At 31.7% G+C, this 25,135-nt stretch overlaps 2 protein-coding genes and 1 long non-coding RNA gene across 3 annotated transcripts in view; 2 read left to right on the top strand and 1 right to left on the bottom strand.

Moving 5' to 3' along the window:
• The window catches only part of LOC149476223 (uncharacterized), a 44,129-nt gene extending 43,045 nt beyond the window's left edge, over nt 1-1,084 (top strand). Inside the window, exon 8 of the mRNA XM_089712136.1 lies at nt 429-1,084. Within this exon, the coding sequence (XP_089568262.1) occupies nt 429-527 (99 nt within the window). The 3' untranslated portion in view covers nt 528-1,084. The remainder of the gene's footprint in view (nt 1-428) is intronic.
• Nucleotides 1-25,135, bottom strand: part of LOC149476216 (uncharacterized) — a 263,269-nt gene that overhangs the window by 485 nt on the left and 237,649 nt on the right. The gene's annotated exons all lie outside the window — the stretch shown is intronic.
• Nucleotides 8,828-25,135, top strand: part of E(Pc) (Enhancer of Polycomb) — a 102,060-nt gene continuing 85,752 nt past the window's right edge. The window contains exon 1 of the mRNA XM_089712130.1: nt 8,828-9,225. Coding sequence (XP_089568256.1) covers nt 9,073-9,225 — 153 coding nt within the window. The 5' untranslated portion in view covers nt 8,828-9,072. The remainder of the gene's footprint in view (nt 9,226-25,135) is intronic.

Genomic DNA, 25,135 nt, shown 5'->3' with positions numbered 1-25,135 from the left:
ATCAGACTTAGAAAATTAGATAAAAGGAATATAGAATATTTAATACATGCCCTTAATTTTATACATTTCAGATATTTCCGTTTGATTATCGAAAATCAGTTGAAAATTCCCTACTTTTATTTAGTACCAACAAATACAATACATTTTTGAAGTGAAACTTCTTTATCGGGGTTGGACAAAAATTTAGTGTAACGTTTTTGCGTTACGCCGTACGCGTGACATTTTTGCGTTACGCCGTACGCGTGACATTTTTGCGTTACGCCGTACGCGTGACATTTTTGCGTTACGCCATACTCGTGACATTTTTAAGGTCATAAAGAAGTTTCACTTCTTACGTGTGTACTCTAGTACACGCATACATTTTTTTTTCTATTTATTACATTAATACAGATTATGTATAGTTAATCTATTTTATTTTTATTTTTCAGGAGGTTGAAATATTCGTCGGCAAAAGCGCGCCAAAAGTGATGCCGAAAGGCGATTCCTTAAGCGCCAACCAATCGGACGCGTCTTTGGAACAGAGCTGATCATCTTAACGCGAAATAAACTTATTATATGGCTTTTACTAATTATTAATATGAATAAACAATATATGAGAAATTTTTATTAGTAATGTAATAAGTAAATATTAAAATATAACCAACAGTATATAGCTTTATAGTTATTGGAATAAAGGTTATTTTCCACAAATGATGTGCGAGGAATGTGTTTTTAAATAACCAATAGTATTGCTTTAAACTAAAACTAAATGAAGCGATATGATTGGTAATTACAAACACATTCCTCGCACATTATTGGTGAAAAAGCACCTTTAATTTATAAATGTATGGAAGATTTAGGTGTTTAAAAAATTAACGTTTGTAGGTCTGTCCTTGTAATGGGAACAAATACGGGCTAATATAATGAAAATCAAGTATTATAGTTGTTATGTACCATTTTAGACGCAATATTCAACGTTAGATGTAAAATATTGGAAAATATAACCTGAAAATAATATTACATTACTTAAAATTTTAATTATGTCTACTTAAAGTTAAAGTTATTTATTTCATGTAATAATATAAATACAATACTAATAATTTCTATAATACCACATAATTAATTTACTTTTAACCTATTAAAATTATTAAAAAAATTTCATTTAAAATTATCAGTTTCATTATGTATAATATAATACATAATTATTAAAAGCCATATATATAATTTCGTTATATATATTAATAGTGTATCTAAAGTGCTTCAGTGACAGTAAAGTGACATTTTAGTGTAATGTGTTAGTGTGAAGTGAAATTCGAGAATGGTATATAATATGTAAAGTGAAAGTGGACACAGTTTCACTTTAGTTGCGGAGATAACTTTAGAGTTACACTTTAGTTGTGTTGGAAATAAAGTTACGAGAAGTTTTTAAATAAAATTGCTTGATTGGGTGAAATTTTAAGTTAAATTATTTGTGTAAATTATTAAAAGTGTAGGTGTATGTCAATTATGTATAAAGAAATAGAAAAAACACAGTATGTAAAGTTAATTTTTTGTGTTGGACAAAAAATCTGGCCTTTGATACAAAATTATAAAGTATGTTTTTAAAGCTACATTTATAGTTATGTTTTTGGTATAAGTACTTGTTTGGTCATTTTTAGTAAAGTAAAACTTATTTTATATTAAAATCATATTTCTTTTAGCCAATTAAAACTTATTTCTATGAAAAAAGTAAATATAATCGAGTTATTTGTTCAATTTTTTTTAATTTTCCATTTGTTTTCGTGTAATTGACAAACAAACAAACATGACAATCTCATATTTATTATATTTGAACACGCAACTAAAGTGAAACTGTATTCACGATAATGACAATTATTTATATTTATAATTAATAATATTTTGGCCGATGGTATCTAAAATACACTTTTATTCAATATAGATTTAAAATTATGTACAATATATCGATTTTTGTATACATAGAAATCATGTAATTTTTCAATAGATTTGACATTTTTTTTTTATAATTAAGTAAATTTATAAACACTAATTCCTTATAAGTATTTTTTATATAGATGTAGTTATATATGTTAGTTTTGAAACTACATTTGTATGAAAAATGTTATAAGTGTTCTCTTTTTATTTGTAAAACATAAATAATCTTTATGCAATGAGTATGAAGTTTAAAACCTACAAAATATCTATTTGTGTTTATAATTATTACTTAAATTTCATGTATGAGTTTTTTTTTTTAATAACATGACAATTTTGATCTCTAAAAATGTGAAAATCATATACAAGTTTTCTTTTATAAAATCGTTTTCATCAAATACATGCCAAAATATGAAATATATATACAAAATCAATGTTTTATTATATTTGTAACAGTTAACTATATAAGTAGCACAGAAGAGCATAATAATCTCAATTTCGGCTAACTTAGGATATTTTAAGGCTTCAAATGTATTATATAAATGAGCTTGAGTTAGGGTTTTTCTACGAAATGTTAAATTATTCGTTTTGATATCACGAAATTGTCCATTTTTGTATTAATATTAAGTTTCCTGTATCTGTGACACGTATGGAATGCATTTTTGTTTACAAATTAAATGATTATCAAGTTTTTCAATATATTTTATTAATGAGATATGGTATATGAAAGCGAAGTTATTATTTTTGTAACTGCCAGTTTCACAACTTACTGATAAAGTCACTGATAGCCTAATCAATACTATATTTTCTAGATTGTCATTTTAACTGACAGACTAAATTAAAACTTGTAAGTTGTGAAATTGGCCAGAAAAGTTGCATTATATAACGCTCTATGGTTTTTTAATCTATATTTTACTAATTACAACATTGTTAGTTACAAATGCATTTGAAATGGACAGGTTTCCTAAATTGTGTTTAAGTTTTATGTAATTTTTAAAGTGTTTTTCGACTGAATTGTTTTTGAATTTCCCTATTGTAAATTATGTTGTGATTGTTACAATTCAAACAAATTACTGTAATATACTCAAACACTATGAATTTATTAATATTTTACATTAAATATACTTGTTTAAATTGCTAATGAATTATCTTAATAAATTATTGTTTAAATGATCTTTTTGTGTTATTATTTCTAATATCCCAAAACTGTAATCTGTATCCCAAAGCAATAGGGTATATTTATGTCCATCTTATATATAAAATTCTCGTGTCACAATGTTAGTTACCATACTCCTGCAAAACAGCTGGACCGATTCTCATGAAACTTTCTGTGCATATCGGGTAAGTCTGAGAATCGGCCAACATCTATTTTTCATATGTACCACGGTCGAAGCCGGGGCGGACCGCTAGTACTTTGTATAATACTTGCTACGTTAAACGTCATATTAAATCTTTACTTAGTGCTAATAAAAAGCTGAAGAGTTTGTTTGAACGCGTTAATATCGGGAACTACAGGACCGATTTAAAAAATTCTGTGAACGGTTACCTGTGTACTATAGGCCTACAATTATGTACGAACCGCTATTAGTATATATAGTATAAAATCAAAACTTGATATCATTAGCATCACCACCTACCGTGTCCAAATGTATTTTCAAATCATCTCTAAATCCATCCAAATTTGTGAAAAAATACTTACGTATTAAAATATATCCTCATACATATTTAATTTTGTTTAGGTTTTTAGGGAAGCCTAAACCTACTATGGTGAACGGAAAATTTTGTATAAGTACACACAAAATTATTAAGGACGCAATATAGAGATTTACTGTCGTCGTCGTCGTCGTCGTGTCAGCCGTGGGACGTCCACTGCTGGACAAAGGCCTCCCTCAGGGTTTTCCACCACGACCGGTCATTACTGATTTACTGAGATTTACTGTGATAAGTATTTATTATTAGTCTGAAATAAATCTTATACTACTTAATATTGACGTGTTTCATTTCTTATTCTTCACCCCAACCTCACCACTTTTTAAAAACTATATACTTTATGAGATTACATATAAATTATACGATCGGAATTGGGCAAAAACATATTACATTTTCCAACTCATATTCATTCATGACTAGACTTTAATTACAATCGTCAAAATAGAAAAGAAACTAATTACCACTAGTTCGGTGCCATTAGAACATATGAAACAATAATTATTGCAAAGATTATGAAGCATGAGCGATGCAATTTCCATCGCCCAAGCCCAATGTAGATACATTGAACGCCATCTAGCGGCCAGAAACGTCCTACTCAAGACCCAGGATTACAGTTACTTAAATTGTATGGTGTACCCGGGTAAAAAATAGCCTGCATTTACCTACTGTACCTATTCTATTCATGTAGCAAATTTCATACTGATCCGTTTAGTAGGTTTGAAGTTATTAGCTACATAACAAGTAATGCGCATCACACACGGTGAAGATACTATAATATTTTATGTTAAGATTCTCTAATATAAAACGTTATAGTTTCTTGAGGTATCCGGTATCAGCGTTCTGACCATCATTTTTCTTTTTGTCATTGCGTACTAAGACCCCTGTAGAACCGCCATCCTGTTACAAACATTTTATATTAGAGAATCTTAACATAAAATATTATAGTATCTTCACCGTGTGATCCGCACATTTAACCAGTAAAACATACAAACTTTGGTATTTATTAGCTTTTGATAGTACGTACAAGATACGTAAGTAAACAAAGCACAGCTTAATTTTTTTTGAGAATCATCGTAACAGATAGTTTGTGTTTGTATCAATAATTGTATTCGACCTTCGTAAATTCGTATTAGGTACGTGCGTACATGTGTAATTTCCAATCGATGAACTGCATTTGGCTTTATGACCATCAAGCCCAGTGCCTCTTCCAATGATGCTTTATGTGTTTATGCTAGTTAAAAAATAAAACAAAATGCCATCGATTGCATTTGTAGCTCAGTCCATTATTTAGATTTGTTAAAATTTATATCGAACTTTTAGAATTGTGACGAGCTCCCAATTGCTGATTCTACTACTATTTATTAAAATGCTTTTAAGTGTTTGATTTTTTAATTATACAGCATTTGAATGTCATAAAACCAAAAATATCAATTTCAATATTATATTATATGATGAAGCTGGATTCGAACCTGCATTTTGTGTTTCAGCGTACTGTTGCGACGAATGATGACCCGTGACCGTATACCTAGTTACCTACGTATTTTTTTCATTTATCTAATAGCATTTTAACGTTACAAATGTACAAATTAAAGTTTCAACAAAGACTGCGTTTCATCGATATCTACAAAATTGTAGAATTAATTTTTCAATTTGGTTGTTTATTATCTCAATAGATGGCATGGAGTGCTCTTTCTACATTAATTATTGTATCACAAAATTTTAATAATATTAGTATCTGTGAAAGTAAAAGTTTGTGAGGATGGATATGTATGTTTGTTGCTTTTTCACACGAAAACCACTGAACGGATTGTGACGATACTTAGCAGCCTTGTTTGAACGCGCTAATCCCAGGAACTACTGGACCTATTTCAAAAATTATTTCACAAAATGATCCATTCCATCCATTCCACTAAAAATCGTTTCTCATTTGAATAATATAGATGATTTTTGTAATAATATCCACATGATTATTATTACATATTAATATTAAATTAATAAATTTCAGATTTCTAGTATGAAAGTAGCTTTTATTTAGCAGGTTTCATTTTAAAATAAATAAAAAACAGTATAAAATATAACAAATCGTTTATTAGTTCTCTTACATGATACATTGAATACACATTAAACAATAAACATCCTAAATTCAATATGACAAAACTACAGGCATTACAGTTCTTACATCTAGGAAGCGAAGTGGCAATTATTTTGTAGGATTCATTTTTAAATAAATAAAAAACAATAAAAGTGATTAATCGTTTATTGATGTTCTATGATACTTACATTGAATATACGTCATGGATACAATCTATACTAATACTAATTAAATTATACAGCTGAAATTATAAAGCTGAAGAGTTTGTTTGTTTGTTTGAACGCGCTAATCTCGGGAACTACGGGTCCGATTTGAAAATTTCTTTCGGTGTTAGATAGGATATGTATCATTACGCTAAGACCAACAGGAGCGGAGCCACGCGGGTGAAACAGCTAGTATAAGCCGCACCCTGGCTTTGACCTGGAAGGTACCTAACCAAATCTAAAAACTGAATTATCTAGGTACTACCTAGTTACTAAGCTTAATATCCGTAAGAAAATTCACACTAATGATCTAATCCCAGCGACCAATCGGCTAGGGACACATTTTTGGATGTACCTATTTTGTGGTGTGGTAGGTGAACAATAACGTGTTTTGAATAATTCGAATAACGAATTAGACTCGAAAAAGAAAGTAGCTGAGGCTTCTATGTAACATGAATGCAATGGCAATGTCATGCGAATGCCATGCGCATGCATGCGAATGCCCTGAAATACCATGCAAATTCCATGATAATATCATGCGAATGCCATGCGAATATCATGCGAATTCCATGCGAATGCCATGAAAATGCCATGGGAATTCCATGTAAATGCCATGCAAATGCCCTGAAATGCCATGCAAATGCCATGGAATTACCTCGTAACGCCATGGAAATGCCATGCAAATTCCCTGGAAATGCCACGAAATGCCATGCAAATTCCATGGAAATGCCATGCGAATATCATGTAAATGCCATGCAAATGCCCTGAAATGCCATGCAAATGCCATGGAATTACCTCGTAACGCCATGGAAATGCCATGCAAATTCCCTGGAAATGCCACGAAATGCCATGCAAATTCCATGGAAATGCCATGCGAATATCATGCGAATGCCATGCAAATTCCATGCTAATATCATGCGAATGCCATGCGAATATCATGCGAATTCCATGCGAATGCCATGAATATGCCATGGAAATTCCATGGAAATGCCATGCAAATGCCACGAAATGCCATGCCCATGGAAATGCCATGCGAATGCCATGCCCATGGAAATGCCACGAAATGCCATGCGAATGCCATGAAATGCCTCGAAATGCCATGTGAATGCCATGAAATTGCATGCGAATGCCATGGAAATGCCATGCAAATGCCCTGGAAACAAATGCCCTGGAATTCCACTAAATGCCATGCGAATGTCATGCGAATACCATGTGAATGCCATGCAAATGCCATTTCAATTGCCATCGCAAATACCGTCGCAAATGCTATCGTAAATGCCATTCGGCACGGCCGCCGGCCGTGCCGCCGGGCGCCGGCATTTCCATAGATTTGGAGATATTTGATGCAATACCAAAGATCCCTAGAATTTGTTGATGTGTGTATTATATTATACTACTATAATAGTAGCCCCAACCATATTTTTAGGGTTCCAAAACACAAAAGGAAAAACAGAACCCAGAGTATATCAACTTGTTGTCCGTCTGTCAAGAGTCGAGACCCTTTATCTCAGGAACACGTGCTGTTGCCTGTTAGCTTGTAAGCTGGTATCATGCTTAAATTCATATCGACTGCGGTCCCTTGAAGCGGTGAAAAAATTAAACTACTAGCCTAATTGGATTTTGATTCCTTGCGACATGCGAATGACGCAAAAACGGCTGTATCTTTTGATTGTGTTGGTTTAGTTTGATTTTTTCACATCTTCAAGGGACGATAGACTTTAGTATTCAGTATTATTTTCAGTTTGATACCGTCACGCGTTCCTGAGAACTCTTTGGGTCTTTTTAGACAGACAGACAGACAGATGTACAACAAAGTGAACCTTTTTAAGGGTTTCCTTTTTTCCTTTTGAGGTTCGAAGGATGGGATATGACTTTGGGTATAGTTCAAGGTATAGTTGCTGGTTACATATTATTTTTTATTTTTGCCCCACCTTGAGCCCATGGATAGCTACGCCCATGCCTTTTGGTACGGTACGGAACCAAAAAACAAATGCGCAGATTTTATCAAAATTTGTAAAAACATAGTCCGAGCTAATTTACCAATAAATAAAGATATTAAGCTAGGTAATCATGTAAAAAAGTGGTTTGATAACGAATTTCTGTACAATATATTAAAACATTGTGGAGTACTTTTTTTTGTTGTATTTAACGAAAATATACAGAAAATTCACACGCTCACCTTGATTGCCATCAGTCGATAGCAGACACAGTCTTTTGAAAAAATATAAAAAGACCGCGAAACATAAAACTTGATTCTCTTGAGTTCTCTTTGCTCTTGGGCAACGTCAGTACTGCCATGTGAAGTAAAATGTTCCATAAAAAGCGGCACCATCAACATTATATATTTATTATTTATTTTATATCTTCTATATTAGTAAACATTTCAACGTATCGTTCAGTATCGTTTGCGAAAATCTGTATAATAATTATTGAAAGAACGAAATTACAGCTTTAACTTTTTTTATGAAAAAATAATGGTATTGCTAGGTATAAAAAAACCATAGAGTAAATGCGCGTAGAACTAAACACAAAGAAAAAGTAAATAGTTATTTTCATTTAACATTTTTATTATTTTGTCGAACTATTATAAGGAATAAATACAATAAATAACAATAAAAATAAATAGATACTTGAATATTGTGATAACATTCTGATCGTATATTGAAACGTTAAGCGTTTACAGTGTCTATGGTTTGACAACAAACGTCCGATGTCATTTCAGTACTCTTTCTTAAATTATATAAAAATTTTACTTTAAATAAAATAATATAACACTAATTTAATAATTAAATATTTTAATATAATTTTTAAATTTGATTTATGTATCATAATAGTGTAAAATATGAAAAAGTTCTAAAAATATCCAAGCAGTTCCCGCGTGTTTCCTTCCCGCGCACGTCGCGCTCGTGGAAGTTGGTCATGGTCGTCCGCCAAACGGAAAGCCGCCATGATGGCTTTCTGTAAAGTACGCTCAATATGTAAAGTTTCGATATTGTTTTTCATTAATTGTGACTGAGTGCGTGCAAAAATTAACCATGGGAACGAACTAGAGTGTGCAAAGTGCTGTTTAAGGTCCTTTAGGACCTCCTGGAGGAGCTAAAAAGTGATTTATTAGTGCATTTTTGTGTCGACGCTAGCGTGTTTTGTTCTGTCAACAAAATGTCGAAGCTCTCGTTTAGGGCGAGGGCCCTGGATGCGTCCAAACCAATGCCGATATATCTCGCCGAGGAGCTTCCGGATTTACCGGACTACTCGGCGATTAACCGTGCAGTACCTCAAATGCCTTCTGGTATGGAAAAAGAGGAAGAAAGTGTGAGTATTCTACGCATTTAGGTTCAGTCATCAAAACTACTGTGTGTCGGCCATCATGTTTTGGTTTCGTGTTCTTACCGCCAGAGGCGTTGTATATTTATTGAGGAAATTATATTTCAGCTGGTATTTCTATATTTTATCAATGATTATTACTGAAAACCACACTTTTTCCTGTGAAAATATTTCGTTTACTTATCTTTTCGTAGCCCCCCGTCAAAATTATGTTTGACTGCCTTCTGTCAATTTTTGGCGCATTATAACATGTGTTGTTTAGGACTGTTCCCAGTCTACTATGTTTGATATTTAATATCTCGCAGGTTCTAAATAGCACGGGGTTGTAATTTTGGGAGAATTTAGGTGAATGTATGTAGAAAATATAAAAAATTTACATCGAGGTGCCGGCTCGTTAAACATATGTTATTGTTTACAAACACAGCGTATGCCGGTACGCACGTTGTAATTTACACACTTAGGACAATTTTGTTACTATTATTATTTTCCAAGATAATTAATATTTTAGGATCATGTTAATCATCAGTACTTACTTTTATTTGATCATTCGTAATTAAAAATTAAGTAGTTCTATAATATATTAAAAGACATATTATGCCTTAGTTATTTTAGGTTTTATTTCTTTCTTGTATCTAGTTTGAAGACCTATTTATATAATATTATAATTAATACCAACTAAACATATTACTCTCAATTAAGATTATCTAATTTTTTTATTTTGTAATACCAGTGGCTAGCGTAGATTCTTTATCCTTTATCAATTAATAATAACAGACTTTATACATTTTCACTTTGCATAAGTTATAGGTAAAAACATCAACTAGGTATATTATTAGTATATTCTTCAACAAATATTGGATAAGGTAGTTTATGTCATATGTAATTATATTCAGCGTTTGCAAGTTTTTAATTATAAGGAAATACCAAAAATTATATGTTCGCGGGATCTAATATTTAGAAATCAACAAACCTATTGGTTTTAATGTTTTACTATAACAATTAGCATATTTTTAAAGTATAAACCTACGGGTTACATTGTTTAAAGGTTTTTGCCTTAAAAATTAGCATTTATATGTTACACACAACTTTATTATTTCAATTATTAACAACTGATCAATGACTCACATAGTTATAAAAGGAAATAGTGAATTTTGACTTGCTTACACATAGTGGATGCCTTGTTCTAAGCAATGACATCATGATATCTAAAATGGAAAGATGATTATAGGTATTTTAACAGAATATGTATACTTATAACATAAAAAGAGTTTGTTCGAACATTCTTATCTCAGAAACTACTGAGTTGATTTAAAAATTCTTACACTGGGAAGAAGGTTATGTGATCCCCGACTGCTATAGGCTATTAGATGTACAGTCTATATGGACCGCTAGTTATTTTTTTAAATTGTGAATAGGGAAGCGCTTGACCACAATCTCACCTGATGTTAAGCTGAGATGTGGTCTGGTACGCGCTTCCCTAGAAGGTACCTGTTCACTCTACGATTTTTGAACTAGTAAGATTGCAAAAATTTACTGCTGAAGTTCAAATGATAACTCAAAAACGGCTGTACAGATTTTAATGATAATTGGTTTTAGGAAGCCAAATAGAGCAGCTGGCTCAATTTATTATAATAGTAGTCATTTTTTTAGTAACAATACAAAATGTCTAGTGTAACAGGAGGGAATGGTCAGTGATGAAAATTGTATTTGCTTACAAAGTATTGAATGAAAGTTGAAGAATGGAAGTTAGAATTGTATTTCAATACACAATCTAGATATTATGGGAGTTTTAAACTTTTTAAACGAACACTTATCTCATCTGTTACTTATTTTAAAAGAACACAGACTAAAATAATTGATGACAAATGATTTTTATCAAGCCTATACAATATAGGTACAGCATATATTATAAATGAATTTTAAAGAGTTGTTTAATTATAAAAAATGATGATTAGCTCTATTATTTGCTAATTTTCTTGCTAATTAAAATAATTGATTGCATTTAATGTCAATTGTAAATAATAAAAAATATTACCCAATTACAGTATTGTTTAAGTGAATTTCATTATTTAGCTAAATTATGACAATTAAGCATAGTAATGAATTTGTGTGCATTACCAAGTTAGCATTACTTGAATTGAGGTTTGCATATTGCAATATTAATTTGAAATTATGGAGAATTTTTTTAATTTATCGATTCATCATTTTGAGTTGGAATGATTTGAGCTTTTACTCTCGACTTTCTCACGTAAAATAGATGCTCGACGTTGTGAAAATTTACACGAATTATATTATGTATTTCATATTTCATAGAAGGATTTATACATTTAATTGGATTGAGATTATATTATGTAGGTACATGGGATTTTATTACATAGACATAACGAGATTAACATAATTATATTTGGATATTTGTTTTCAATAACGTAAGTTCGCTTTTTATAGTTAACTTAGTAGGTGAGTAATTTAGACCACACATGTACACCACTATTCTTATAGCCAAGTAATAAATATTTACAATGACGGCGGTCAGGTAATCGCGCACTACAAAATTAAAATGGACAAACATTGTTGACCTACATTTTAAGCACTAACCTTTATTGCATTTATCATTTTTCAAACTATAGGTACCTTTTTATTCGTGTAATATCATAAAACATATTTAAATGCTATATTGTGTCGAGATTTGAATGGCTTTTACTCCACTTTATAAGTGTGTTTTTAAACCGAGCGGTCAAATGAAATAGGTCAAATGAAAACCAATCATGATGTCGTGGCGTGTTTCGTTTTTGCTAACCACGACACGTAGGTACCGTACATAACGAGCGTTGTTTTTCACGGGAGCGACACGACAAATCGGTTAGCATTCGTGTATAGATGCAATTAATCTATAATTAGACACGTATAATTTGGAAATTGTATTCCTTACAAATCGTAACATGCACGCATGATTGGACGATTAATGGATCAGCTATTTATTAGCAATATGTGTGTATATCATTAATTTTGTCATTTGAGTGGCACTAGTTTTGCTACTTTTTGTGGAAATAACTTACATGCAGAATTGTGTTACTTGATTTCGTCGTATATTAAGCCGTTTAGGAAAGCATTGAAGAAAGTAAAACATTTATTAATTTTATAAAATTTTACATGATATGTAGGTAGGTATATCATGTATTGTATAGATGTTAATAATAATAAGTAATAACCTTAGATCCTATTCCAAAAGCCGTCATCCTAGCAATCAATTTTCTGAGAAAAGCTAGAAAGATAGTCCATGGCACGCAGATCGATCTAAAACACAGAATAATCGAAGATTGATGCTAATCCTTGCTAGGAGATAATATAGGTAGGTACTGTATATTATTAATTTCTAGCGTAGGTTGATAAAACTCTCATACCATAGTTTCGTTTTTGTTTTAGACACAAGGTGATCAACCTCACTAAACTTTTTGCGATTAAATTACTATCGACTTCTTGACCTTATAGAGAAGGTCAACGATAACTCGTTTCTGAAATAAACGTGCACATAATTACGGTAGTATTTATTTTTACGCTTACCTGCAGTATAACTAAAATTTGATACTACAATATAACTATCAATGGTACATACTACATACATATTATAAATTATAAGATTGAAATTGAATTGATTGAAATGATTGTATAATAATTTTAGTGACTGTTTTAACTTTTAACACATGTGTACTTCAGAAATTTATATTATTCTATACTACCTACTTGAGAAAATTGTTTCGTATTCTGTATTATGATTGCGACTCAATCATTTATCTATTAAGGTATTTTGTGCTTTTATTCCTCTGTGAATCGTATCACAGTACGGTCGTAATTCGTAACTATTTATTGTGACAAAGCTAAAATCGTAACAATACCCAAATTCCATTGTAAATATACAAAGGGAAATATAGCGTTGTACATCAAACGTAATTAAACGACACATTTCATACTGTACACTGTACAGTACCCACGATTAATTATATCAGGCGGTTATTGGGTTGCGTAAAGTAACATGTTGTATGACCTCTCTCGTGATTTGTCATTTTAGACTTTAGAGTAATGATGTGATTGCATATAATCTGGTTTATTGTAATATTGAGACAGGAAAATTTTATTTTTCGAGTGATGTATATTGTGTACATATAGCGTAAAATGTTTGCTAGGTTTAGAGATAATGCCTTAGATGTGTTTTAAGTGATATGGGATAGTTTAGTACATATCGATATTATAAAAAAAAATATCAAGATTCAAGAAGGTATTTCTGACGCCAAGAAATTACGTTAATATTTGACTACAATTTCGTTTTCCATTCGTTATATGAGCGAAAATAGACGTTATAAGTATGGAAAATCATATTTCGATCTAAAATATATTTCACAAATTGCCTACCAACGTTTGATTAAATACAATCCCCGGATTTGCGTAGGCGAACAATTTAAACAGTTAAACTGAACTGTCTATATCTATATTTAATTTTCCATTACTGCTATATTGTTCGTTAAATTATTTATACGTTAAGTGTCTGGTAATTTGAATAATATGTCTGTAGGTACTCTATTTTGTATGTACAAATTCTGTTACCTATTGAGAAGTTAAAAATAATTATTCTGTTCGGAAAAGTTGAGTGTTTTGGATTAGGGCAAGGGACGAAATAAAACTCACATTAGAGGTATTGAACTTTAATTCTCAGAATAAAGAAGCCTCGAAGATATATTCATATTATAAGCATGAACAAAATCGGTTCATCCATTGATCTAAAACAAAACAAACATACGTATTACGTATGTTATATTAATCAAACATAGTTATGTAATTAGTATCGAGACGTATACATAAGGCATTAATTAAGAGTTTTAGCTCTAAATTCAGAACTGATTTAAAACGAAAACATGAAATATCAAATTCAAACAAACCTCCCTGAAAAGTTTTGCGACTCTAGCGTTCGTTATCCACCTAACTATGGGTTTACCCCATTTGAATCACCCTTAACTTTCACCTCCCATAATGTACTGTATTAAAAGCACTATGTTCTTATGTTACACGATATTATTATGAATTTTTAAAATGATTCGATAGACCTGAACCTTCCTACAAAAAACAACTCATAAACGTGTAATTAGAGTGTGGTCTATCCGAACCAATACCGCCTTTATTGCACCAGTTTAGAGTTCAATATTACGTTAAATTTATCACAATCGTGTGCTTTTAGTGTCTATAAAATTGTATTATGCTATGACGTCAATAAGGGGTGCAAAGGAACGGAATTGGAAGGGTGAAATTGTATTTTTATACGAGTTTAAACTTTAAATACATGTGCATAGAGTTTTAATTCGGACTGTGCGTGCGTTTTTAAGTTTTAATAACATCCTGTCTAGTGCAGACCTATCAATAACACTACCCTTTAGTTTATTTTAACAATTTGGGTTTCGAGTGACCTGCTATTTTATGAGGAAAGTCCAAAGGTCGAATATCATTATACGTTGAGGAAAACCTAATAGTCTCGATAATTGTTGGTTTGGTTTATATTGGACTTAGCGAGTCACGAAAACGGTTCAATAACAAGATAAAAAGTAAAACAACTAAAACCCAACTACGACAAAAAACGACGCTGAAAAAGTATAAAACAATAATTTGGAAAATCCAAAAGTGCACGCCTCATAATTTTTTTTTAATAATTATTTTTGTTTATTTAATAACAATTAAACCACATCGAATCAGACCCTGAAAAATGAAAGGGTTCTATTCCTGAGCATACTCAAGCGTAAGAGAAAAAAAAAGACTCGATTAGTAAAGTATTTCGGTCGCTATCGTGTTAACAAGAAAAAAGATCCGCACATACAGACACACGGACGTCCAAGACAGAACTTTTTTAAACTGTTTTTTAACTAGTTTAAATAACAAAAATGACATCAAAAATATCATGAACGTTAAAAATAGTGTTTTTTCTTAATATGTGTGTGTATGTATTATCTTACAAGTGCAATGTATGATACATAAAGACATTTTAAGTTTGAAAAATCAGATGTTTTGCGCGAAGTGACAGTAGTACCCACCTCAACGCTTCGCTTATGAGGCGTGCAAAAGTTAAATTGATGAACTAATAAAGAAGCTATGAACGAAAAGATGTGAATTATATGCAATCAGCCCATGAATACAGGTAAAGTCACAAGCAAATGCTAGTAATATATATATATTCAAAATGTGCAAGTAAAAAGCTTTCAAATGATACCAAACACGGCATATTTATCTTAACTTTATTTTTTTACTCTGTATGTTTTGTCCGCTAGAGGGCGCCACATTAGATTTTGTGAAACCCCATATAGCCTATAACCAGCGGACAATTAAGACGCTTCTAATGATATGTCATTTGTCGAATTCTGATAAGTAGTTTAGAAGTTACGAGGGAACAGATGAACATACATACATACATACATACATACATACATACATACATACATACATACATAGCCTGTCAAAATCATAACCCTCCTTTTGCTTTGCCGTAGTCGGGTAAATAGGTATGTATTTATTATGTAATATGAGGAAATAAGCAAAACACCATCATCCTCCTTTATATTTAATATATATCGTATAAAAGGTTATCTGTATGAAAATTTATTCAAATAAATTCAATTTTACTAATGTATCTGCCCAAACAAAGAACTTTCGAAAGCTTGAAAGAATATTTAAGTGTTGTAGTAAAGTACATTTAATCTGTTGGGTCTAAAGAAACATTTTCTCGAAAGCAAAATTCTCGAAAAATAGAATTTCTGAAATTTAATTATATGGGAAGCTCACGAAACTGAATTTTGTCGTGAGCTTGATATTAAAAAGTGGATGTGTTCGCTATTAAATTAAATGAAAACACGAGTAATTTTTCAAAACAGTACTTTAATTAAAACGCTTTTTCATGTGTTTTCATCTCGCTCTAGCACATGATTTAATATTGCTAATGTTGTGTTTTGTCTCAGTTTCCTACAAGTGGAATTTCGAGCGCTAACATTAGGAGGCACTTTAGATTTTTAAGTTTTTTTTACTTGCCTAATGGTCTGATTCTAATCTAAATTTGCGGCTAAATTGTTTGGTGATGAAATTTATAGAGCTACTTTATGTTGTTTCTACTAAATGAAGCGTATAATTTTCAACAAATTGCTGTTGTTTCTCATTAAAATTTAAACCTAATTTGTCTACGGGGAAGGTGTAATTTCGAAAAATTGAAATGGTTTGGCTTAGTAGCATTAGGATCGGTGCACAATGAATCATGATTATACCTTAATCTCCGTTTAATTTAAGCTATAACACTAGTGCAGTCTTCCGTCGTTATGCTAGTTTAGATTTACTACAACATGTGCAGTTGGCCTTATTCCAATATCCGATACAGTTAAATTGTGGCTAATAAAATTAAGTGCTATAAAAGATTCATGATTTGCATCTTTTTACAATGTATTTAATATGCAGAAAGTGTTTACTAATTATATTAGCTATGTATAGACAAAGGCATTCTTTATTAAATATTATCAGAGCATTTCATTCTACTTTATGAACGTAGAAAGAGTGCGAACGTATTCGTAGTTTTTCTAGTAGAACTATTAACTTTTGCAAGCTTATGTTTAGAGCATATTATTATTATAAATATATATTAGATATTGTGGATCAATTCGTCTTATTTTCTCATACAGACACGACACAATATGTCACTCCATCATTGCTATTAAGTTTTCCTCTACCAATACTCGTTATACAATAGAAAGCAACGACAGCCAACAACTGTAGATATTTCTCCATGAGACCATTTGTCATTGTGCGGACTAGCTACTCCCGGTCGCCGTCAATCGATAAAAAAAATTCTTTTTCTCGTGAATGCAGTCCAATCAAGATGTTTTGTCCTTATCTAGCTGTATGTAGGAAACAAGGAGAGCCAGTGTATGTTTTTTGTTTGAGACATACTTACTGGTACTTTGCGTTGTGAGAATTTCGCTATTTTGAATTTTTATTATGGCTGCATAAAACCTTGGTGAATATCAATGTGTTCTTTAATATGTGTATGAATACTTTATGTACAATAATCTGTAGCCTGCCTTTACGTAAAATAACAGAGTATATAAATTTTAGAAAAAAATATGTGTAGGTATTCGGTAGGTCTTGAGAAGATCGTAAATTATTCTTAATAGCCCTGTGTGGAAAAGATATTCTGACAGAACAACTATTGCCTGGTCGGGTAGTTTATTGTTTAAAATTTAATTAAGGCATTTCAGTTTCATCCAAGTTCACACTGATGTACCTACAGTAGCGAAAATTCATATTGAAACTACACAATTATAGGCAGGTTACAGATACATAAAGTTCGACGTATTCGCATCGCCTGGGGGCTGGGACGTGGTGATTAAATTCATTGTTATCAAAATATACCTATTATTAAGTAGAGACATAATTAAATTGCATAGCAATAGTATACCCAATATAGTAGGTACATATGTTTTTCGTAGTTGGCAGATATTATGCGTGCAGCGTGGAGGACGTACCTATAATGCGTCTGATGCGTTTCATAAAGTTTTTAATTATTACTAGCGGTCCGCCCCGGCTTCGCCCGTGGTACATATTTATGTTTTCTCTACATAAGAACCATCCTGGTACTTCAAGGAATATAATAAAAAAAGAATTATCGAAATCGGTCCACCCGTTCTCGAGTTATGCGCTTACCAACACATTTTGCGATTCATTTTTATATTATAGATTATTTTTATTACACATACATAGACAACAGGACCTACTCTAAACAATTACACGTCCATAAACTTTCCATACCTAATAAACTAACTGCTCTTACAATAAAACATATTCATTCACTTGCTTTTCAGTAGTTATTTATAGCTAGTAATAAACTGTAAAGCACGATACTTTTAAAAGTGACGTAGGTACGAAAGTCATGCACAATTCTTATTCCAAACATGCTGGGAGCATCACTTATTAAAAATTTTCACGCGTTGTCCCCGCAGACAGAATTACGTATACTAAATACGTTTTTCGGACTATTTGTATGCAACGAATCGGCTGATAACCTCTGGTTATGTAACTTTTGTTTTAAATACGTACTGTACGTTGCATAAAATTTGACATGGGAATACTGAATTGTGCATGTATCAATTTTTTTGTATTCAATTCTTTGCGGTTTTACAGGCTTTTGCACTTGCTTATGGGTGGTTAGATTTTTACGTTTATTTTATGAAGGTTAATGATAAAAAATTTAATGCTAAAGTCCGGTCGCGGAGCAGAAAGAATTTCGTACAATGACCTCTTTACCTACTGACAGTGGTCACAAACATTTTTGAATGAAGTGCAGTTTACATGAAATATTTGGAGGAGAAAATGTTTTTTACTAATTTATTAAATAAATGTCCTTTATTCATTTACAATACTTATTAGTTAGTTACATTTTAACTTTTTCAATAACAACGATATATTATGTATTATATAAAAAAGTGTGCGTGTACACACATGAGAAGTGAAACTTCTTTATGACCTTATTTTTCAAAAAATAATTTACTATGTACAATATTACAGAAATACGTTAGTCTAACACGCGATTTCAACTTAGGCGGATTTTGATTGGACATAAAGAGTTTGAGGTTTATTCTTATTCATTTTGAATTCACAAAATCATAATTGAACACCTGACACCAATCAAGCAAACACAAACCTTACGCTCTCAGGTTAAAGGTTTACAATCCCTAAGGACGGCGGTCATTGCACCTGTGCGAGCAAGACACATTATTTTTACAAGGGAGTGACAGTGACAGGTAATAACAGGTTAATGTACGAAATTCTTCCTGCTCCGCGACCGGACTTTAGTAAAGTAAATTGATCAGTTTATACTTTATATATTACGAGTGTCTGAACGGGACATTAAAAAATTACCCGAAGATATACCTAATACCTAATAAAAATCTTGTTAGTGTGTAAGGTTCGTTAGCTGTATAAATTTAAATTTATCTTTATCTAATCGAAAATCACAAACAAGATACAATCTAAACATAAAAGATTACCACACTGATTACTGATTAGTGAATATTTTAGAGTGATTTTAAAAGGCGATTGCGCGAACATACATATTTGTTCACTGGTCACTTAAATTTTTAAGTTTTTAAATGAATAATAATAACAAAGACTATTTCCTTTTATATTGACTAGGAACAGTTAACACATCACAAGACAGTTAGCTTTTATACAAGCTTACGGAATGTATAGTTAATATTCTACATCCTTATGTATCTAACGTATGGAGTTCACATTTCTTTAAGGAGGTTGGCGCCGCTTTCCTATTGCCGTATATAATAACCGTATAAGGAAATAGCAAATGATTCAGACGCATTATGCTACGGTTAGGCATTTTATTAGTTCAATATAAGTAAGGCTAGGCACAGTATGACTAACGTAGTGTTCTTATGTACAGCTGTTTTAGTCTTTTAGATAGGACTAAGTATCATTGCTAAAGGTATTTTTTACTAATAAGGATAATTTAAGTTGGATACAATTTTTGTATCTTTTTGTTATACAGTAAAGACTAGTTTGCCATGAATTATCGAATCTCTTGCAGTAGGTACCTTTTAAGAGTAATGCGATTAATTTAAATACGTAGTGCTTTTGTGATTTTGTAGTCGATTTCGTATTAGATGAGTAAGTTTGTATTGATAACTTTATTTTTAAACTAGGTCTCTCTCTAATGCACATATAATTTATGCAGTCGTCTATTACCGATTAAAATGTTAGTTAAAACATTTCAAATATATGTAGTTACAACACGAACATCTTAAAAATAAGACATCGTAACAAGGGATGTATGGAGTCGATTCATGTTTTCAAATTATTAACATACGAAAGGCATACGGGAAACATGCACCTTGCCGGGGCTTACGCACGTGTCTCGCAGGTGTATGGGACATGAATCATCGATATAAATATAGAGGATAGTGTAGTTATTATACAATCGTGGATGCGTCAGGTTGTTTTGGAAGGCTTGAATGATCTGGAACGATTGTGTAGTAATGGGTTTGTTGATAACTAGTGGCTTGTATGGGTTTAAAAGTAAGATCTAGTGTAAATATAGGTTTTTTTTTAATTAGGTAGTGCTGTCGTTTTTAATTTTAAGTACCTAACTAAGTAATAAAAAATATAACTGCTCAATTTATACTAATCATGGTTTCGTAGTTTATCTGCACAATTATTAACTCCTAAATTCGTTTAGTGATAGCAATTTGAAGCATTTACTCAAACATCTTCTATTATGGCTAAAACGATCTCGTTATGAATAGATATGATATTAAGGCGTATCTTGTAGGTTTGTTGTAGGCTTGGAGACATTCTAAGTAGATTAAATAGATAGAATAATCAATAAACAAATCTATATGGTAAAATTTGATAAAAAATCGATTTGATTATCTTGGTGCCTACTTTCAACTATGTAGAATTCCTTAACAACAAGCGGTCAATGACCTCTACATCCAAAAAAATGGTAAAATACTATTTTAACATATTTGGGCATACTTAGTAGTCAGTGAACCGTTTATGACGGAATGTTTTACGTATGCAGGTTCTACTAATAAGGATAATTTATCAAATATAATTCCATATTTTGAAGTGAAAATATATGTTCAAATTTAATTGGTGTTTCGAACTACATACACGCTTGGAGTCAATGAACCTTAAAGTATATGTACATATGTATGTTTGTGCGAAAAAAGTTCCTTAGATAGTTCTAAGTTTAGGGGAAATGGGAAATTTATACCATTAATAATTTCCCTCTGTCCACGTGTTTTTTAACTCGACCCTTTCAATAATAATCACGCTATCTTTACTTTCGTAACAAAACAAATTTGACTACCAGACCAAAAGTAACAAGCGTCATTCTGTTTTCGTACGTATTGGTATAGTAATAGGGGTGATTATTGATTTATAGATGAATGTGTACATAACTCGACCTTGAAATAATCGTAAACGTATTTAGATGGCATTGCCATGGTATTTTACGACTTATGATAGGGTCTGATTTTAATATAAATGTTACGATTTATATATCTTATCTTAGATTTGTTTGTGAGAACATTCTCTTATTCATTTCGCAGATAGATAATTATTGTATCATGTTATGGAAAATATATGATTATTTCGTGAGATTTTTACGTAGGCCTATACTTTATTTTTAACAATACATATGTGTAGAAAATATAATGTTTAAAAAATAGGCGAACAATTCATAATCATAAAATAAATTTCTAACATTAAGCAACTCAAATGGGTCAGCAATGAAATTTTGGCTTCGCTCAGTTGGCAAAGAGTAGTTATGTACTAGTTAGGAATTTTGCATTTCATAACTCTAGAATTTAATATTTATCATACTAATGGTTAACGATATTACCTATGTACCCTCTTCACTATGGGCAGCTCTGGGCGAGTAGAGGCAATCACGATAGTATAGTCTCTACACTGTAGAAGGCCTAATGTCTGTGATTGCCCGTCATTGTAGATGTTTATTCGTAAACGCCATAATGGTGGCCAACATCAACGATCATTTGATGGGCCAATGCTGCCCAATAATTGGAGTGGGCCCATTATAATACAATGTTACTAAGTAATCGTAAAAAAACTTAATTAAAAGGCTACTAGAATTGATAACAACATCGTAGATTCGTAGCCGACATCTTTATTGTAGAGGTAATTATTAACGAACACGTGAGTGCAGCCATAGCAGTGCAGGATTAACGTATCTCGCCTTGGTTGAAACTTGAAGTATACTTGATATTGGTGAACAAAATTTATATGTAATCAGCGATGATATTGCGTCATCTTCCCCGTTTGCAAATTGCAAGGTGACAAAAAAAAGACATGATTTGAACATAAAATCAATGGATGAAAAACTTTAGTTATTTACAAAAATAATTGTAATGAAAAAAGAACATGATTGGTACGAAAAATCAACACTATGAAGCACTTTAGTTGTTCAAGAAGTTACCGTCATGGGTTTCTTTTAAATATGGTGTTTGAACTTTTAACTCATAAAGGAAGTTCACGAACTTTCGTCGACGTCGTTATGAAAGTTTGAAATTATGTGCATATATTTATTAATAATTTAATATATTTGAGTAACATATTAACTCTGCACGCTAAAGTAGTCTGACGTATTTCTGTAATTCTGTACTTAGTACTAACTAGCTTTTACCCGCGGCTTAGCCCGCGTGATCAAAAGAAATTCCGATTTGAATGAGATGATTCATCGCTTTACAAATCTTAGTCTCCTTAGTCTTAGAAAAATAAAACCAACACACGTATTTTGAATATTTTTAGTAGAATATAACGGTGTCAGTTATATTATATGGATGCTTTGTTAATATATTCTTGTTATAAAATACAATGCCTTTTAAACTTCGTTGAGGGAATTTGTACGTCAAAGATATTCTTCATGATATTGTTATATTAATTGGATTAGCTCTTTGAACCTCTATTCCTATTATACTTAATACATGAAGGTCGTGATTGAGAGAAGTTATTATAGCGTATACGGGTATAATGCCATTCATTGTAGTTTAACAGCTTTTATTAAAGCTTCGTATACTCGTATTCATCACGGAAACTTTTCAGAGGATAATATCGGTACATTTATCGGTATAATACATTTTTATTCCTTAAAAGGCTTTTTCATGGAAGGCTAAATATATTTGAATAGATGTAGAATTTAGATAGTGTGTGTAACACATACCTATTGTTAACTAGATTTCCGCCCGCGGCTTCGCCCGCGTTTTCAAAGGAAAACCCGCATAGTTCCTGTTCCCGTGTGATTTCCGGGATAAAACCTATCCTATGTATTAATCCAAGTTACCCTCTATATGTGTGCTAAATTTCATTGTAATCGATTCAGAAGTTTTTACGTGAAAGAGTAACAAACATCCATACATCCATACATCCATACCTCCATACATCCATACAAACTTTCACCTTTATAATATACCTATTGTTAATTTAACTGGATACTATGTTTGTTTTTAATAGATTTTACTGATACAATTTAAATGTACCTACATTGTATCATTTTGTGCCACACAAATATTTACTCATACACATTCCCGAAAAACATATTCCTCCTAGCTATATCGTGTAAAAAGATATATTTCTTTAGACTAATAATTTAATTTTCATCTCCTTGAACAAACACTGAATGGGGAATATGATAAACGTATAGACGGTATTAAAATGCCACGTGTAGTAGGTTTCTGAATACTTAGCTCAAGCTTTTGAATCGTCATAATATATGGAAATTTTATGCCACCGCTTACGCAAGCACTGCCTATCTATAGAGAAGAGCCAAGAAACTGTAGATGCTCTTTACTCATCGTATCAATGCTATAAAGTTTTCGATATAAAATAGAAGTGACGGTTAAAAACTGCCCTGACGTTCCATGGCCTGGATTGCCGTGTATTTTACTGGCTTTCCGGTCGTGGTGTCGCCCGCTTGGTATAAAACTTAAGAAATTATACACTAAAATCTTCCTCGAGAACCACTCTATCTATTTAAAATATCCCATCAAAATCTGTTGCGTAATTTTTAAGATCTAAGCATAGAGATTAGAGACAAAGAAGGCGGACTTTGTTTTTTACTACGTAGTGATATTGATTTCTGCTATAGGTACCTACTTAGTAGGTTCTTTGAATTAATTCATTGTTACACTAAGATTTTTTATAAAGTGTGGGTAGTACTAAAGTAGAAGGCACGTGTACCTTTCCGGGATTCGCTAGGGCTCCCACGCGTACTTACTCGTTGCAAGGGACGTAATTGCTGCGATTGTCTGAAACCTACAATGAAAGGGCTAATGAATATTGTGTTCACCGCTTATTTAATATTAAGATTTAGAATTATAATTGAACTAGTTGTGTGCTTCAGGTTTACCCTTGGTACATAATATAGCCTATAGCACTCAGGGATTACGCATACATGTAAAACGTTGAAAGAATATCTGAAATCGGACCAGCAGTTCTTGAGATAAGCGCGTTAATATAAACTCTTCAGCTGTTGGTTATTAATAATATAGTAGGTATAGATATACTTACGTTTGAGAGATGTCCAAAATTTCTCGTTATTCGGGTAGGTCATAAAGATTAAAAAATGAGCGGAGATGTTGAAATTCGACTTCGTAATTGAATTTCAAAATCTAAACTCGTTTCTGATGTTAAATTAAAAGTAGGTAGGTATACAAAGTTAATGATATTAAGGTTCAACATGAAGGTTATGCGAGCTAACGACTAATAGCATAAAAACTATTAATGTCAAGTAGGTATCGGTGAAATCAAAATAATGAGATATAAATCTTAATAAGGTAATGTGAAGGTAAATCACTACATAGTATAAAACAAAGTCGCATTCTCTGTCCCTATTTCCCTATGTCCCTATGTCCCTTTGTACGCTTAAATCTTTGAAACTACGCAACGGATTTTGATGTGTTTTTTTTTAATAGATAGAGCGATTCAAGAGGAAGGTTTATATGTATAATAACATCCATTAAATAGTGGAGAAGTACTGTTATTTTTGAGGTTTCTAATGTGATGTCGTAAATAATTCCATTTTTTCCGCTTACATTGCAAACGCAGGCTGAACCCTACGAGCTTTATCAAAATTATGTACTAAGTATTGTACACATTGAAAAGGTCTACAGAAAAGTCCGCGATGGCATATGTCTATCTCTTATGGATAACCCACAATAACTTTTTTTTGTCATTTACTTTTTACGACAAATAATGGCTAATTTTCGAAGCGATTTTAACCAATACAGCATTAATCCTTAACCAATTAAATACCTTGAATACATTGTTCATTTAATATAGATCTATATGGCCC

Source organism: Colias philodice, chromosome 28 (assembly GCF_061535455.1).
Source record: "Colias philodice isolate Cphi_HAF_F1 chromosome 28, ilColPhil1 Martin Lab GWU primary, whole genome shotgun sequence".
NCBI lineage: Eukaryota > Metazoa > Arthropoda > Insecta > Lepidoptera > Pieridae > Colias > Colias philodice.
This window is presented reverse-complemented; position numbering and strand designations above follow the sequence as displayed.